General features: G+C 38.5%; 1 protein-coding gene across 1 annotated transcript in view; it reads left to right on the forward strand.

The window, feature by feature from the left end:
- LOC119798582 (dmX-like protein 1) overlaps positions 1-19,203 on the forward strand; it is a 79,190-nt gene that overhangs the window by 20,889 nt on the left and 39,098 nt on the right. The window contains exons 18-30 of the mRNA XM_038308125.1: positions 1,459-2,699; positions 4,001-4,256; positions 7,537-7,670; positions 7,845-8,031; positions 8,158-8,268; positions 10,997-11,166; positions 11,975-12,072; positions 12,180-12,345; positions 13,342-13,470; positions 13,579-13,717; positions 17,120-17,895; positions 18,216-18,314; positions 18,613-18,780. Coding sequence (XP_038164053.1) covers positions 1,459-2,699; positions 4,001-4,256; positions 7,537-7,670; positions 7,845-8,031; positions 8,158-8,268; positions 10,997-11,166; positions 11,975-12,072; positions 12,180-12,345; positions 13,342-13,470; positions 13,579-13,717; positions 17,120-17,895; positions 18,216-18,314; positions 18,613-18,780 — 3,674 coding nt within the window. The remainder of the gene's footprint in view (positions 1-1,458; positions 2,700-4,000; positions 4,257-7,536; positions 7,671-7,844; positions 8,032-8,157; positions 8,269-10,996; positions 11,167-11,974; positions 12,073-12,179; positions 12,346-13,341; positions 13,471-13,578; positions 13,718-17,119; positions 17,896-18,215; positions 18,315-18,612; positions 18,781-19,203) is intronic.

Below are 19,203 nucleotides of genomic sequence, written 5' to 3' on the forward strand. Positions count from 1 at the left end.
AAGCGCATTGGTATTTCTTGTTCTTTTTAAATAACTCTTTATTAGCATTTATTCCTTCCAAATTCGGTTATTTGTAATTTTTAAATAATCACTCAGTCTTACTGGTTTCTTTATCTACTGTTAGATACCAATGAGTGATCACATTTATATCCAAATGTAAGCCCAGAACTCGGATAAGGAGCTGTGCCTCTGAGTTTGAGAGGTGGGAAGAGCCTCACTATGTCATCATACATACTGCAGACGCATCGTTTCTTGGTTTATTGGTGGATGTGGCTTTTCCATGCCACCTACAGTTTTGTTAATTGTAGTTGTTAATAAAACAGAGTAAAAAAAAAAAACAGAAGTTACAGCTAGGATGACTAGGGAGAAGAGATAAGGAAAACGTTTTTTTTTTATGTTGAACTTTGTACCTGAGTCACACATTTTTTATGGTATATTATCTAGGCTCTCAAAAGGTTTCAGTCATTGCAGTGAGGTTTGTGTTCCTCCATTTCTCTACAAAGCACAATGAAGTCACTAAATTGAACCTACAAAATTTAATGCTGTTTGATGCAAATTGTTGTTATAAAGTCTGAAAGGTATTTTTAAAATAATACCTTCTACAAAAACAAAAATAGCATTATGACCTGCTGTTATTCGGTTTCACTTATCTCTAGAGAAAAGGCAACATACATTGGAAACATCTGGTTGTATGCCCTAAGGCTGCAGTCCTTTTTAAACTTGCAATATTCAGGGATTCCTAAGCTCATATTTTGAACTGCAATTAAGGATTGATAAAGTGATTAAAATTTTTTTTTTATTAAATCTACAGATATGTTGAAGAAGTAATTTGAAACATAGCAGACATGGTGTCATGTAATGCTCTAAATGCATGTGACACTTGAACCCTCCATGCTTACTACTTCCAAAAGTTAAGATATGCTACAGCAATTAAAGAGGCAGCATGCACAGTGTTCCTCCTTTACAGAATGTTGTTAAAAATGGCCTTAAAGTACAGCTCATAGATCTTTTCCTTTGTATATGCCCTTGTTTCAATGTTATATTAAATCTAACGGATTTTGATTCCAAAAAGCTTCAAACCAAAGATAGTTTTTTTTTGTTTTTGTCTGTTTTGTTTATATCGGATTTTTACTGGTGTTAAATTAAAATTCCGAAACTGGACCAAACCAGATATAAAAAAAGAATGATTTAAGTTCAAGGTTACTAAACCATGCATTGTTTCCGGTCAGTCAGGATACTTGCAAAAAATCTAAACATTTATCTAGATATACAGCACACAGACTTTAGAGTTAGACGGATACAGAACTACAAATTTGTTCTTTTTCTGTCCGTATGGCAATGAGGCGATAACATGTTGTAATTTGAATTTCTTTTGTAGTAAAAGTTAGCTAAAATACGATTGGGTTTTGTCTTGAAATGTGAAGAGGTTTTAATTCAGTTCTTCCCACCTCTCTTCAGGCCATCTGAGTGCATCGTGTTCTCTACCGTCAGGCCCTGTGCCTTATCTCCTTGCCACTTCCTGTTCTGATGGAAAGGTGCGGTTCTGGAGGTGTAACGTTTTGAGAACTGAACCCTCCACTGTCGACCATTTGGTGTATCAGTGGGAAGAGTGGCGTCTGCTGGTGGAGGAGACGCTTCCCAACAGCAGCGCTGTTACCATTCCCGGTCAGCCCATCAAGGTGAGCTGCTGTCACTCTGGAAGGATCGCTGTGGCCTACAGGCAGGCGACCAACCCACCACTCAACTCAACACCCCACCTGAGCTCTCACAGACTGCTACCTTCTCCTCCAGCCTTGTCATCCTCCCCTTTCTGCAACAACGCCTACCTGACCCCGTCTCTTACCTTAAAGCCTTGTCCAAGTTTTGCTCTCAGCCCTAACCCAACCATCACAAGGGAACCAGCAGTTCACATCAGCACCTTTCAGTGTGAGTCCACTGGTGGTTCACAGTGGATATTGGAGCAAACTATAGTCCTGGAGAACACAGAACCCTCAACTTTCTGCGGCTCCACTGATGGACATGCTAATCATGCAAATAACACAGACTTCTCTGCAGCTAATGGAAACTGTCCTGGTTCTGCTAATAGGAGCCCGGTTCATTTAGACTGGGTTTCCCAAGAAGATGGGTCACATATATTGACTGTTGGCATTGGGACTAAGATTTATATGTATGGCCGTCTCTCTGGCAAGCCTCCAGATTTAGGCCTGTCTTCTGAAACAAACAGAGAGCAAAGTCTGTCCCGTCTGGTTCTCCTTCGATCTGTCAATCTGATTTCCTCCGTTGAAGGCTCCTTGCCTATCCCAGTCTCCCTCTCCTGGGTTCGGGATGGAATCTTGGTTGTGGGAATGGACTGTGAGATGCATGTTTACTCCCAATGGCAACCCCCAGTTCCCCCTAAACCCAGCGTTACCGTCGTCCAAGACACGGACATCGGCAGCAGCGTCTCCTCTATACTCTCAGCTGTCAGACAGGAGGACGTTTTCACCACCGGTCCTCCCACAGCGTCACTAACCCTGCCTAAAAGATCCCTAACAAGATCAATGATGAGCCTGGCGCAGAAACTTAGTGGGAAGAAAACCGTCTATGACCTTCCTGTGGAGATGGAAGACTCTGGACTTTTTGAAGCAGCTCACCAACTCTTTCCTACTCTGCCCCAATACCATCCAGTACAGTTACTGGAGCTCATGGATCTGGGCAAGGTAAAAACAAAGTAGAGAAATTTCTCTGGTTTGGTTTTTTAAATTGATTTGCAATTTTAGTTAATTAGGATTTCTTGGTTATCTCTGTTGCTGCAGTGTAGAAACGTCCCAGACACTACCTTTGAGAATTACAGGCGCAATCTGCTCCTTTTCTATTTTATATAAACCTCTGTTTATGTTAAAGTCTAATTGTTACACATGGTGATGTGTTCAAAGGAGCTCTTCTAAAGTTGAGCATAAAACTACTGAGAGATTTGAATATAAAAATATATTAAAACAAGAAGTTGGAGATTAAATGTAACGGTAAATGTAAAGGAGTTTTCACTTCCACTTTAATGCACATTGGCATGTTGGAATATATTTTATCCTTTTTCAAATTAGGAAAAAAATGTATGTCCTTACCAATCAAACCATTGCTTTAAATGCTAACCAGCATCTAAGGCAGAAGCATTAATTTCAGTCATGAGAAACATGTTAAGATAAAAAAACAAACATGTTGCTTACATGTACACACAAAAATATAAAACCAGCATTATCTGATTTTTACCTTTGGGACCTAGTTTTTTTTATTGTTTAAGTTTTCCCAAAACTCCAGATCTGTTTGGTTACACAGTTTCCACAAAATAAAATAAACAACAAAATACTTTTTCGATTACAGCAAATCTATTCATTGTGGATCGGGCAATAGGGTCATAAGGAGATGGAGGTTATAAAACTGATTTAACCACCTCTTTCTTTATGGCCTTTATGGTCTTAAAAAATTAATCAGAAAATTTTGTCATTATTATGAGAAAATCTTCTATATGCGACTGGCAATATGTTTTCTTAATGTTCAACTTCTGTTGGAAATGTGCAGATTGCAAAGATGTGTTTTGAAGGACGTTGCCCCAAGAAACTGACCCAGACTGTTTCACCATAGTAGAAGCAACCACTGTTAGAGTAGGCCTACTTCTCTTCTGATTGACTATTTTGAAATCATTGAGGTATAAAGAAGTTGCCAAAATTTGCTCTTGTAGCTCAAGAGGTTTGTGCAGAGAACAGCTGTTATTTCAATGTAGATTTTTGCTTCATTTCTGTCAGCAGAAACTCTCAAACTGCACAGAACTGAATTACACTCAAATCTGTTTTATCATTCTATAAACCTTGTACTAATTCACTTTACTGTCAAAAAAAAAAATTTTTTTTAGATGGGTTTTGTGGCCAAGGAGAGAGGACATGCCTTTCTTGTAAATGTTTATTTTGTAAAGTGACTCATAAAAATGTTTAGATAAATGTTTGTAACATAATCTGTCTGTCCTAAGGTTCACCGTGCCAAAGCAATCCTCTCACACTTAGTAAAATGCATCGCTGGGGAAATTGTGATACTTAAGGACAATGCCACCCATCCGGAGAAACGTGTGCGCTCTCGGACTATCAGTGTAGGAGGCAGCACAGCCAGGGACCAGAAGATATTCAGCAAATCAGAAAGCTCCAGCCCTGACTACACAGAGATCAGCTCCGTCCCTCCCCTGCCTTTGTACGCTTTGCTGGCAGCTGATGAGGATACGCCACATCTTGGTGAGTTTACAGCATTGCGGTTCTTCAAAATTATCTACATTGGACATAAAACATTCAGCTGGATCTTTGCAAAGTCAAGAAGTTTTTCAGTCTGGTTTTAAAACCATTTGAGTTAAAATATTCACTGAATTATTTCAAAGCAATTTTGCTCTAATAAAGTATAAGAAATGTCTCTCTAAGGGCAGTTTTGCTCTAACCCAAATATTTGATTTATTATTCTGGTACTTTTAAGTTTTTAGCTACTTATTTGGATATTTCCCAGGAAGTGAAAACGGCTTTCTATTTATAACTAGAGTACATTAAAACATACTTATTCCTGCAAAGATGTAAACATTTTACCGGCTTTTTAAAGGTCTTCTTTCATTGAACTGCCTGTGATGCTGACCGAAATTGGGATGGAGCTAGTTTTCTAAAATTTTAAAAATATTTAGTAAAATATAAACACATCTGAATTCACGTCAGAGTCAACCTTCATGTTTTTCCTCTGCTTAGTGTCTCACAGCAGGTCTCAGACCTCAAAGGAAGACACTGGCTTCAGGCACTGAAGTTCTTTTCGTCTATCTCTAGACACTGTTGCTCTGAAAAAGTTTTTAAAAAATAAAAAAAAGGCTTTGAAAAAAAAAAAAGAATCAATTTTCCCCCTGTAGTTATTAAATTACACATGCCGAAAAAATGTCTAAAAAAATGCCTACTAGTTAGTGGAGAAATGGACAGCTCCTTAGAGACGGCACTGATTCACCGACCAGGCATTGCAAGCAGGACCAACAACTCAAGTTTGATCCACTTGTTTAAAATTCTGTTGTTTTTTGTTCATCTAAAGCTTTAATCTTTCAGCCAAATAGTTGTTTGATTGTTAAAAATTTAGAAACATCCAAACACCCACTCCTCTTTGGCAAGATGAAAGCAACCTGAAGGCTGAATCAACAAATGTTTTATAGAACTTCTCTACTACGCTGCAAAAAGAAAACTAAATTTGAGTAAACTTTTCTTTAAATAAGTGTATTTACACTCAATTTTACTAGGTAGGTAAAATGATATGCCAGTGGAATCACATATTTGTACTTGAAAGTCAAACCTAGGGGTGTAAATCACATCCATCATGGCGATTCGATTCAGTATCGATTTCCTGACCCAATGATTCGATTATTTTCGATACTCTAGAATACACCTCGATTCGATTCATCGGTTAATTTTTTTTATTATTATTTTTTTTTTTACACAAACAGGCTTAACAAAGTTTCAAGTTTGAGATAAATCAATGAAAGCTGTCATATCGTTATGCATTTTTTTTTTTTTAGAAACAACAGCAATAACAGAAGTTGCATCAAAAAATACTGCAAAAATACTGCGCAAAATCAGTGCAATGAGTTCAATGCAATACCTCGGCTCCAGACGTCCCCGCCCCCTGGAGAGACGCTCCGCTGCAGCTCTCCCAAATTGTAGCTGACTGCAGACAGTGCCGCAGACAAGAGGCCAGCTTGTTTTGTTTTTATGACCGAAATTGCGGAAAAGAACTCGTGAAGTTTGACCCGCTAGAAGAGCGAGGTGCGCAAGAACGATGGGACCCTTTTTCCACCTGGATCTCCGCTCTTTTTGGCCCTCATGTCCCTCCGTCGTCGGACTAAACTCTCCCCCACTTCCTCGCCGCCTCGGCCGTATCTAGACCCACAGTGTGTAGCACAGACCACGCTTCAATACTGAGCATAATTTAAAAATGTCTGTGTCAAGCTTACTGCAACACACTGCTCTAAGAGTATAACCATGAAGCGCGGTAGGAGGGCAAAATAGATTTAGCGCCACTGCAGCACAGGAGGGAGAATTACGCCCAGGAGCAAATGGATAAAAATAGACCGGAGGAAGAAAAAAAAAAAAACATGAATCGATTATCTTGCGGACGTATCGATGCATCGGATCGTCGACTTTTGGATCGATGCATCGATACAAAAAGATTATTATTTACACCCTTAGTCGAACCTACAACTTTTTTAATCCAATTTTGATGGGTCTAAATTATATAAATATTTACTTCTTGATACTATACCAGTGACACAGAAAGATCCTGCACCATTAGGAATAGTAGGTTGAAATCATGTACATGGAGCTTAGGCATAGCCAGATCTTTGCATCTTTGTAGGAAATGAGAAATGGCTTTGTCTCAGTTACATTTCATAGAGTCAAGCCAAAACAAAACAAAGAAGAAGCAAGTAGAAGTGTCTCTTACTAACCAAGAGAAATAAAACTTTTCAAGTGCATTTTATGTAATTGTCTTATTTTAGTGACCAAAATACTGATTCCATTGGCAGATTATTCTACGTACAGCCTTACATGTAGGGCAAATATGCTTTATTTCAAGAGATTATTTTACTTATTTTAGAAGGATTTTTTGCAGTGTAGGCTATGGTGCCAGATCTTCAGAACCACAGGTCACAGGATTCGGTCTGGTTAGAGAGGTGACTCTTTACTGGGAAGATGTCTCATAGGTTGAACTCTGGATGTGTTGGGCTTTAACATCTATGAGGGCAGATTTCTGCCTCAGTGTGTTGGTGCACTCTCTTTTGTTCCCAGCCTTATCAACAAGGCTCAGAGACCCCCGTGACACTGTCACTGCCTCTCTCCCTCCTGAGGCTATATATATAATTGTCGGCACCATCAACACGAAGGCAAATTCCTTGTAAGTGCAAACCTACTTGGCAATAAATCTCATTATGATTAGAAGACATTCAAAGACCTTCCCCTGTTGATTTCTTTTAGATATATTTTTGGATTTTATGTAAGTTTTGTGAGTAGAATAAATATAATTCTGTGATATTTTTGTTCTGAATGTATTGAATTTTTACTATAATTTCCCCTTCAGAAAGCTTTTAGATAGACAAATCAAACTATAATTTAAGTGAATTTAAGTTAATATGTAGTGATTCTACCCATGCATCATGTGAAAGCTTTTTTAAAAAAAAAACAAAAAAAAAAACACTTTCTAAAGGACTTCTTTTTTTTATGTATGTGTAGAGGAAGAATGGAGCTTTCTTACTTTGTCTCTAGATGAAGAATAGGCACCATTGCAGGCTAATCTCAATGTGGGAGATTCAAAGAAACAGACTGCTTTTCTTATTTACCACTCTTCCTTCCTGTTTGTCTGAAAATGCAAGGCAAACATTATAAAAGCTTGGCAATGTTTTTGGTATTATGAATACTGCCCTGTGATGCTTCTGTTCTCTGCAGCACTCTGCTGTTTCAGGTGCTTTGCTTGTCTTGTCTGACCGATTTCTGTGTCCCTTAACAGAGAAAGGAGGCAGTATGAGTGGTGATAGCGGACATGGCTCCAGTCAGACCGATGCCTATGATGAGCTGTTTCATACCCATAACACCCTGGATCTGGACCCTCTGGACAATGAAGAAGAAGAAACTGGGAATAAGGTTGGCCTTCTGTTCCATGCTTTAAGCAACAGTTAGTTTCTAGATGCATTGATCTAGAAATGTGCATACAAAAAAACATCCTAGCTAACAGATAAAAAAAATATTATACTATACGATATCACTGCTTTTATCAAAAAAGTTTGATTTTGGCCATTGTTTTTCCCATATTTGTAGGTTATAGACCTTTCCCAGTACAGTCCAACATACTTTGGCCCAGAACACGCTCAGGTTTTGTCCAGCCACCTCCTCCACTCCAGCCTGCCAGGGTTAACTCGAATGGAGCAGATGTCTCTCATGGCACTGGCTGACACCATTGCCACGACGAGCACAGACCTAAAAGATAACCAGAATAAGAGCAAAGGTAAAGACAGAACATATGAGCATTATTTGATATGCTCCAAATGACAGAGTTTACTAAATTAGTTCTTCATTTACATTATAATGTGATATTTAGATGTTGAAGAAATGTTTGTGATAAATGTGGCAGGTGGAGAAACTTTGGATGAGTGTGGGTTGAAGTTCTTGCTGGCTGTCAGACTTCACACCTTCCTCCTAACATCCCTGCCTCCTGTCCATCGAGCCCAGCTGTTACGCCAAGGTACAGTAGTCATTTTCAGAGGATCTCTGTTGGATTCATTTAGAACCTGAAGATTTGTTGAATCAATAAATCTGGCAAATTTTCAATCCAGGATGTTTTTGTTTGAAGCTTCATTGTTATTTCAGGCCACTGTGTTGTATAATCCATAAAGAGCTACATAAGCACCAACAACAAACTGCAGTGAACTCATTAGATGGTACTAATGCTCCTAAAAGTAGGTTACCGCCAAACAAAAAGAAAGAGAGTGTTGCAGCTAGCACAGATCTGTGCCTGAGAGTATAGTTGAATCCCAAACCGCCCCCTAAGCACTACCCCTTAAATATGCAGTGTCACTCCCAATGGAGTCACACTTGAAGCTGTGGAGGGCACCTTTATTGAGATGGGGGGGTATAAATGAGAATGGGACCTCTTCCCTCCAATGGAAAAGAAAAGCAACAGTGCTGCCCCCTGTGCATGGCTGTAGATCTGTGGCGCAGGTTGACGTGAAATTAAAAATTGGCCCCTTTCTTAGAACAAATGTTATGCAGTCAAATAAAACTATTTAGAAGAGGACCTTCCCTTTTGGAATTAAATGAACAGCCAAACGAAGGGTTAGTGCAAAGGGTTTTTGCTTAGGGGCCAGTTTGGGATTAAGCCTCGAAGTAAGCGGAAACCCTGAGGTGCTGCAACTGCAGTTTTGTGATTACTGCAAAGGAAAATAAAAAAAATTGTTATTTTAAAGATTTGGCAAAATCCTTAAGCCTTAGATTCTATTTTCCTACGAATCATGCTTTTATTGGTTGATTTACCTCCCCCAAGGAAGTTGTTTTCATGGTTGTTGTTTTTTTTAGTAGGACTACTTGAAAACTTGTGAATGGGTTTTAAGGAAGTTTTTTTTTTGCCAGAGGTGCACATCTTGAAGTAATAAGTCATTAAACATTTGGTAATAATCCAAGTCATGTGTGAGTTTTAGCTTGAGATGTATGTCACAGTATGGGGCAAAATTTAATTGCTTTTCTAGTTTGTCATGAAAAAAAATATTAGCTTAAGAAACACAGAAGAAAAAGCCATTAATATATGTTTAATAATAATAATAATAAAAAATGTGATAACATGAACCAACTGACCACCTCAAAATAGGGTGGAATTAGGATCTAAAGCGGGGGTCACCAACGTGGTACCCACGGGCACCAAGGGACCCCCAGGGGCCTCATGGGGTGCATCTTCTGAAAACAGCACAACACACCAGTCGGCTGAGATTTAAATTTATTTAATTGTGTTGCCCTTCTTTTTTAATCACTTATAGAGCATTTAATCTTTTTAATCATACAGAGAATTTAAGCATTTATAGAGATTTCAAAATGATAATATTAAGAAAATCTGTTAAAAGAAACAATTAAAATATGCTTATTGTGTTTGTAGTTTAGGTGAACATTGATTCCTCCAGTTCATAGGTCACTATTGGTATATGACTCTGTATCCTTGAAGTATCCCTCAGCCTTAAAAAGGTCGGTGACCCTTGATCTAAAGTCTTTAGCTTCATAAGTTTTTCCGATTGGGTTCAAATATTTCTTATTCTCAAATATCCTGTATGTGTTAAATGAAGGAAGGATGACACAAAGAACCTGACTTTTATCCAGTTTTCCTTGCTGTGGTCTGGTAAAGCTACTTGTCGAGCTCTTTCCTCGGTTATACTTAATGTACCAATTTAACCTAACTTTCACCTTTTTAGATGTTTACATCTAGAAAGAGACAATGTATTTCAGACATACCATTCACACTGTTGTGACTAACAGGCCCCGCCTGCTAAACGCAGGTTATAGGGTTTACACTCAATGCAAACTGACATTTCTAAAAAGAAGTACAGCTAATAATTGCCTCTGAATCTAAATATTTGAGTCCATATCTGATCTGATATTTGAATGAATGCGAAGTGTCTCTATGAGAAGTCATACATTTGTTGGCGTCTTAAAATAATCACTTCAGGTTCTACCGCATTGCTGGTCTCTCCACCTGTTCAATTTTGGCTCACTTGCTTTCTAAAGTGTCAGAGCAATAACTCCAAGGATCCCTAAAGCAAGACGGAGAATGCTATGATGATCTTAAAGCTGCAGTCTGTAACATTGAGGAGAGAGCAGACTTCAACTGAAAATTTGAAGAAAAACAGGTTTCACTCCACTCCCCCACCCTCTCTGCTTCACTCATGCCCCACCTCCAAGCTCCACCCCTCTCACAGCATCTGCGCGGCTACCACATACGACCAGAAGGGGGGGGGCGGGGGGGGGGGCGGGATTCAGCGTGTGTGAGCTATGATTGACACTCCATCAGATGCTCCTCTGGCTGTGATTGGTTGTTTTGACTCGTCCCGAATTATTCTTTCCAGATTGAAATACAGGCAGTATGCGGGACCAATTGAAGCAGTTTTTTTCACAGGTTACATATCACATGTACTGCTGTCTGGGCATAGGGACAGTTTTAGCCAATATGACAAAAAAGTGATTTTTTAAAACTTACAGACTTCAGCTTTAAGTATAATCGTTTGACTGCAGATCTCTTAAAAAGAAGTGAACAAGCCAGCATCTATTCATCATCCTTAACTACTGCTGTAAAGTTTCCTTTGAGCAACCTATAAAGCCTTCATTAGACTCTCAACACTTCAGCTGTCAGAGGAACCTGTTACCACTTGTACAGTTAAATTTTCTTTATTGGCTTTTACCTATTTAAATTAATCTTTTTCTGCTATCTCTAGGCCTTTCAACATGCCAGTACTCTTGGGCCTTCCACTCAGAAGCTGAGGAGGAGCTGCTGAACATGCTGCCCGCCCTGCAGAAGGGAGAGCCCACCTGGGCCGAGCTGCGGGCCATGGGTGTGGGCTGGTGGCTGCGGAGCACCAACAAACTGCGCAGGTGCATTGAAAAGGTAAAAACAGACATTGTCATTTATTTATCATTGTCAGCCTTTCTCTGAATATAAATCTTGGACCAGTTTTTGATGAGATGCCAGAAAAGGAGCGCCAGTTATTCATGTTTTGTACAACTGTGAAGCATGGAGGGATCCAGGATTGCCTCTCCCCCCTCTGTTGCTTCACCCTCCTGGTAAGCAGGTTGAAAGAAGGTTCATCATCTTTTTTCCTTATAGGAAAGAAAGTTTTATCTGTACATATTGCTGGTTTTAAGACACAAATGTGGGGAAACCCAACTAGGTAGCAAGAATATCTTGTCTTCAAAAACCCACGAATAAAAAAAAAGGTTAAAAAGAGATTTTCTGCTATAAGTATTTTTACTTGAAAACTACCCTTTGTTTATTCTAAAATGTTGCTTAAAATAATGTCGTTAAATCCCAGAGAATTTTTGAAGACTTGGTTAACTGCTCTTTTATTAGAATATTTTAGTAGCTGTAGAAAAAGCGCCAATACTTTGCTTAAAATAGAAATAATAAAATCATTTTTGTTTTGTTTTTTTACACTGTTAAAAGCTGTGGGATTCTTTTTTAAAAGTCATCTTACTTTGTCAGTACTGTTTATACTAAGCGAGTTTAAGATTAGGCCAGTTTTTTATGAAAGTAGCTGAATATTTTTTAGACTTGACTTCTACAAGACATGGAATAAAATAAATGATCTTAATGATCTTCTTATGAAGAAACTGCTGAATATAATCCTTTAAGGTTCTATATGTTGAATTGGAGGCATTATTTGCTAAATCAAGCTTTGGTCCTCTCGGTTTTCCAGGTTGCTAAAGCTTCATTTCAGAGAAACAATGATCCTCTGGATGCTGCTATATTTTATCTGGCAATGAAAAAGAAGGCAGTGGTTTGGGGGCTGTACAGGTAGGCAGGGCTGACATCATTTTGCACATTGTTCTTATAGAAGCGTAGTTGTGTCAAGTTGCTTAGGATAAGTGACAGTGATGCTTTTTAAATGTCGTTCTCTCCAGATCTCAGAAGAATACAAAAATGACAGAGTTCTTCCATAACAACTTCAGCGAGGACAGGTGGAGGAAAGCCGCATTAAAGAATGCCTTCTCTTTGTTGGGAAAGCAGCGGTTCCAGCATTCTGCAGCCTTTTTTCTCCTTGCTGGTTCCCTTAAGGATGCTGTGGAGGCAAGTGAAAAAAGAAAGACATGACAAAATATTTATAAGAAGGATTTGTTGTTTTACCTCTGCTGTTTTTGACAGCTCTTTTAAGTTTAAATTAGATTGATGGTTTTCAGCAAGAGTGAAGAGGTCCTCTCTTAATTTTCAGTTCCTTCTGTTAGTTAATTTTTTTAATGTTTTTGTTTATTGACGTATTTAAAAGTGCAAAAAATGCTGATTTCATATCATTTATGTTTCTAATTAGTGTGTGTTTATTTTTTTTAACAATTCAGTACTCAGCCCATCTGTTCATCAGTCTTTCATTTGTCACCTTTTTTTAGTTTTAACTATGTATGGTTTCTATAGGTTCCCAGTTGAAACCCTCTGTATAAATATATGAAGTCATTGTTTTTAAATGCCTTCTATTTATGCTTTAACAATGTACAAAAAAATTAATTCAGAAATTGGAACTATAAAAAAAAAAAATGTAAATAAAAGCTGCGTTGTAAATTCTGACTGTTAAAGCAGACTCTATGCTCCAGGCTGTAGTTATGAGTTATTTTTCAGGCTGACTGCTTTCTTGAATCTAAAAAAAACTGTTTTGTTACTGGCTGCATACATTGCTTGGTGCCTAAAACTGCTGTCTATCAGCGTGCAACTGTTACTATCAGGAGGGCTAACACAGGCCATCTGGATTATTTAAGCTTTTACTTATCAAGGTTATTCCTGTTCGGATAGTCCCTTAAGCAGTGAGTCACTTTGTTATATGTGCATGAGTAACCACTACCTCTCTAAGCATTTTATGGAAATGAGCTTCACCCAGGCAAAGGGCTATCATTGACTTTGCTCATTCTCCCTGACTGGGAGGAGGTCGTCTCATTGAAATGCACCTCTCTATGTCAGTACTTAGGTTCCGAGATGTTTTCTGCTAGCACAGGGTTTTATTTAATTTAGTTTATCACATGAGTAGAAAACGATGAATAAATGTAGTGACTGACTGAAAGATTACCTTTGCTTCTTTAGGTGTGTTTGGAGAAAATGCAGGATTTGCAGCTTGCCCTGGTGATCGCTAGATTGTATGAATCTGAGTTTGAGACATCCTCGACCTATAAAAAGATCCTCCAGAGACATGTTTTGGGACAAGACAAACAGGTAAAATAGTTTGTGTATTTGCATGAGAAGTACCCACAAGAAGCTAAGTTTTTCCCACCCAATATTTGATGATGCCACCCACAGACTGCTCTTTTCTATGCATTTCAGATTCCAGTTCATCCAGATCCGTTCTTGCGAAGCATAGCTTACTGGGTCCTAGAGGATTACAGCGGGGCATTGGACACACTAATTGAGCAGCCTGCAAACTGCAAAAGCTGTGGACCCTCTGAGAGCAAATCTGACAGTGGTATGTTTAGTGTTTCCTGAGAGTATTCTCTACTGCCATCGAGTTATTTGCTCTTTTACAAACTAACTGTGTTAATAACATCCAATCTGTTTTGCTTCATTAAGATGGTCACATTTTTTTAACCTCTTACTCTACAGAGGAAAAACTTTGTGCTTTTTCTTAAAAACTTATGTCTAGCTTGCTTTGAGAAAATAATTTATTTCTGATCTCAAGTACTGGATCTCAATACAGGCTTTTTTTTTATGTGCTCTTTATCCTGGTTCCTGTCATAACTCATCATACCTGTGTTTATGTTAAAGATTTTTCTGGAGGTTCTTCTCTGCACACAAATAGCTAAAACTACATAAAAAGATGCTTTGAGTCAAATGTATTTAAAAGCCAAGTGTAAACAGACCGTAAACATTTTAACATGCCAAATTAGATTTGTATTCATACGCATTACGCTGCCCTGTAGATCTTTTTGTTTGAAGGAAATGTCAGTCAAAAAAAGTGTAATACGTCTTGAACGTCTTTGTTGAGTGAGTTAAACATGACATTTTAAAACTGATAACCTGCTGAGGAAATGTCGTTTATTTCCTAATTTTCTTAAGATGCTCAGTTTTGGAACATATTACTATTTTAATTATATATTGTGCTGGGACATCTGCAGCTAAATATATTCGTAGAAGACTTCTCAAGATCTGGGACAAACACTCCTACATTCAGGACACAACAACAGTTGGAGGTTCAGTCAGTCTTCTTTGTTATATAATGTTTGGCTTTCGGCTTTGCAACTTTTTCTTAAATGAGTTAATCAGGTTAATTGTGGTAATAAAGCAACTTTGAAAATAAATGTTTTGTCGTAAATGTATTTTGAGTGTTATAATCTGCTAAAAAGGAAATTACCAAATTGAACCCTGCTGACAAAAATCGAACTTTCAATAATAGATGAAGACCTGAACTTGGTATGAACCCTTATTGGATTATTTTTGGATTTTAAAGCCAACATCTGTTATTGTGTGTTTTATACATTATTTCCTCAAACCACTCATGGTATGCCTACAAAAACGTAAACCCCTCTGGATCTTTAAAGTTAGTCTTTTTCTCTTTGCTCAGGCTGCGATTCAAGCTGTTAGCCCTTTGATTTCTTTTTCTATAGAAATTTACATAAAAGAGTGAACTTGATTTTTCACCTTCCTGCCCTCGAGGCATTCCCTTTCCTTTTTAGCTTCTTCCTCTTTTCTTCTCTTCACATTTCAGTAGCCACAAAGTACAGTTTTTCAGTGAGCTACTTCTGCTGCATATTTCTAGAATCCCAACAGAGGTAGAGTCTCTCATCCTGTTACAGTGACTTGCAAAGTAATCACAACCCTTAAACTTTTTCAAGCTTTCTCTTGTCATAACAATAAACTTTAGTGCATTTAATTTGGTGTTTAAATACTCCTAATGCATTTTATTATATAATCGGACCAAAATCATATGTGGTACAGAAAGAAATTAAATGAAAGGCAATAATTTGCATTCCGCCCCATTTTACTTTGATATTCTCAAATAAAATTGATATTTGCTATAATACCCAACGCCTGGAAAATATTAATCAGATGGATTGAAAAGGCAGGTGACACATAAAGAAAGTCATAAGAAATCCAGTTTAAATGGGGAATACATATTTATTTTATGACATTTTCTCTGATAAGATGAAAACAGAACTTTTTAGACTTAATTGTCATTTTGCAAAGATAAACAGCAGTAATGCTAAGCACACTGAACTCTCTGGCTTCCGGTAAATAGCTACTTGTACAGTGATGAATGTAAGTATGAATACCCTGCTTATTTTCAAGTTCTCCCACTTAGAAATCATGGAAGGGTTGGAAATTTTCATCTTATTTTCATGTCCACTCTGAGAGACATAATCTACGACGGAGTATTAGGGCCACACATGAAGAGAAAAAATATTTTTGCCATGACGAGATTAAACTCGACATGTCGACATTAAACTCAACATTTCGAGAATAAAGTTGAAATGTCCTGTTGAGTTTAATCTTGACGTGTCGACTTTAAACTCGCCCTGTCGACTTTAAACTCGCCATTTCGAGAATAAAGTTGAGATGTCATGTTGAGTTTAATCTCGACGTGTCGACAATAAAGTTGAAATTAGTTCAAGAGAGCCAACCGCTGCACAGGATACATGCACAGAATCCAGAATCAGACATGCCTTGTGTAGATGATTTGGTCAAATTGTACTTTAGAATCGGGTTTAGCAATAAGGAAATCCTCAGTCTTTTAGCCCAGAACCACAGTGTGATTATTAGTGTAAGGACGCTAAAAAGGTTGTGGCGAAAACATCATCTGTTCAGAAGGAAAAATCATACAAACTTGGAAGAAATGGCCGCATTCTTGCATACTGAAATTGCTGGAAATGGGCAGATGCAAGGATATCGATGGTTACATCTGCGTGCAATACAGAGAGGTTATGTTGTATCGCAAAATACAATAAGACAATTGATCAAGTTGCTTGATCCTGAAGGGGTGGAGTACAGGCGTGCGCGACGCCTGTGCTCTTTTCTCCAAACGCAGACTGCAGCTGTGGAGCGCGGTTGCTCTTTTCTCCAAACTTTGGAATGTCGAGATTAAAGTCGCCACGATATATCAACTTTATTCTCGAAATGGCGAGTTTAAAGTCGACACGTCGAGATTAAACTCAACATGACATTTCAACTTTATTCTCGAAATGGCGAGTTTAAAGTCGACACATCGAGATTAAACTCAACATGACATTTCAACTTTATTCTCGAAATGGCGAGTTTAAAGTCGACACATCGAGATTAAACTCAACATGACATTTCAACTTTATTCTCGAAATGTTGAGTTTAATGTCGACATGTCGACTTTAATCTCGTCATGGCAAAAATATTTTTTCTCTTCATGTGTGGCCCTAATACTCCGTCGTACACAATCTGATAAAACAAATCCAAAAATCACAATGTATGATTTTTCTAACTATAGGACAAAGCTGGACAAACCTGTTCCAGATGGAGGTGTGTTTGTGCTGGAATTGCCTAGTTAAAGTCCACTGAGTCTATGAACATTTCTTTGCGTCATTTTTTTTTTTATTCTTTCCTTATGTTCTCTTTGTTTAGATTAACTGAGGTGATTATTTTTTTACTTAATGAAAAATGGTCAGAAATGCCTATTTTTAAATATGCAAAGAAGTATATAAAAGGTTGAGGTTATTGTCCTTCCAATTCCAAAAATCACATAAGTTTCAGGGGTGTTATGTGGAAAAATGCAAAGATGATAAAAACTTGAAGGGTGTGAATTCTTTACAGGGAGTGTTAACAGCTCATCTTTTCAGAGTTTGTACTAATAACTGAGTAACTTCTGGTTTTCTGTTTCTTTTTGTGTCTCTTGCATCTTTTTCAGGTCCCTCTGCCATGTCTGCTTGTAACCCTGAGGTTTTCAACTTTTACATCTACCTCCGGACACACCCTCTGCTCCTTCGTCGCCATTTTAGCTCTTCTGACAAAGCTAAAGTGGCTCTGACCACAGAGATCCGTAGAGCTGACTTGATCAGCCTGGATGAGAGGAGACTGTTTTTCACTACTGCATATGCACACCTGCACGCTGGGTGCCCCATGTTAGCACTAGAGGTCCTTTCCAAGATGCCCAAAGTTCACAAGCACTCCAAAGTTTCTCATCCTGTGCTTAAAAGCATTCCACATGAACTAAGTGTGGGCAGCAGGAATGGGTTGTCGTCGGAACCTGACTGGTCTCCGCCTGGCCTGAACGGCTACCACTCTGATGGGAACAGCAACAGCCGGTCCGATTCAGTGTTAAGTTTTGACTGGAGCCAGCCATCGGTGACCCTTCCAGATGAGCCCCTGGAGCTGAAGTGGGACAGTGACAAAGACTGTGAGGATGAGGAGGAAGAGACAAATCAGGAAAAGCGTAGAAAAGCAGACAACAGCGTGTTTCAGGACCGTCAGGACTCCGTGTTGACGATAGCAGAAACTGTGAAAAGTGAGGAAAGCGAAGAGGGCAATGATTTCATCGCTCCGTCTGAGGACATCTTTTTGGCCCATCTTAAGTTCACCGCCTGCTTGAAGATCATGAGCAACGAGCTTCGGACTCTGTCTACTGGGTACGAACTGGATGGAGGGAAGCTGCGTTATCAGCTCTGTCAGTGGTTGGAAAGAGAGGTACAAACAGAAACTTCTAAATTCATTCATTTTCAGCTTTTTTCACTTCAAGTATTCCTGATAAACATTTCATATTTAAGTTAACTCAGTTAAACTTTGGCATTGGATAACCCCCGCTCAGTTCCTCCTCTGTTGATGTTATTGTTTCAGTATTTCATCTCTGTCAGCTCATATAATCCTCACCAGTGCTTTTCTCTCATGTAAACAACAGTTTGAGGTTTTGGTTTAATGGTTTTTGTCTGTCATGCATAAACAATAACCACTCTCTTGATGAGTTGAATTTCAGAAAAAAAAATGTCCTATTATAAACTCCACTGCAGGTGGTGGCTCACCAGCGTGTTTGCAGCTATAGGCCATGCTTACCAGAACAGTCTGTCCCGGGGGATGGCCCTGTTTCTGGACTGGTGGAGGAGGAGCAGGTTGGTGTTGATTGCTGGCTCCTTGGGGTGATAATGGATATAGAAAAGAAAAAAAACAGCTCAATGTCTTTTCACCAACACAATTTTCTTTTTTATTCCAACTATTGATTGTTTTATCTCAGTTAGCTTGTACAAGTCACACATTCACAAAGAAAAATCAATAGATATATTGAACAGAAATAATTATCATGTATAGTTTATAAACAAATGATAGCAAACGGGTCAGAGTGACCTGTTTTTCTATACAGAATGCTAAAGAGTTTCTTCACAAAATTTCAAAAGCAAAAATATTTTTCAGCCCGGCAGCCCCCCTGGAGACAGCCAAAGGAGCAGGAGACTTTGGCTCCAGAGCAACCAGCCTTTACTGAGGATGTTTCTGAGCTACTGCAGCTTACATGGCTCCCATGGTGGAGGACTTGCTTCTGTACGGATGGAGCTTATACTGCTGCTTCAAGAGTCTCATCAGGTGAATAAAGACGCACACAGGTCCCTGCTAGGCAGGGTTGGGTAGTTATCTGATAGTCGCTGTTACTTTTTATACCAAATCTATTTCATAGGTCATAATCAGGATCAGAAGCTTGTTTGTTTGTTTTTGTTGTCATGGTAAATGGAGATTTTCTCAGAATAAAAATGGTAACATATCAGGTCATGGGTTTCAAAAATGAGCCAGAATAATTTGAAGAATTTAGTTTGATGCGGAGTTCTAATAGTTCACATTTATGTCTTTTATCATGCACGAATCATGCCCTTTTATCCATTTTAATCATTCAGTCATAGCAGGACCTGTTTTTAGGTGTAGCACTAGATTTGGAACAATTCATTGGATTAATAAAATTAATCGATTATTGAAATACCGTATTTTCACGACTATAAGGCGCACTTAAACGTC

Source organism: Cyprinodon tularosa, unplaced genomic scaffold (genome assembly GCF_016077235.1).
Source record: "Cyprinodon tularosa strain WSP-4 unplaced genomic scaffold, ASM1607723v1 ctg63, whole genome shotgun sequence".
Classification (NCBI taxonomy): Eukaryota; Metazoa; Chordata; class Actinopteri; order Cyprinodontiformes; family Cyprinodontidae; genus Cyprinodon; species Cyprinodon tularosa.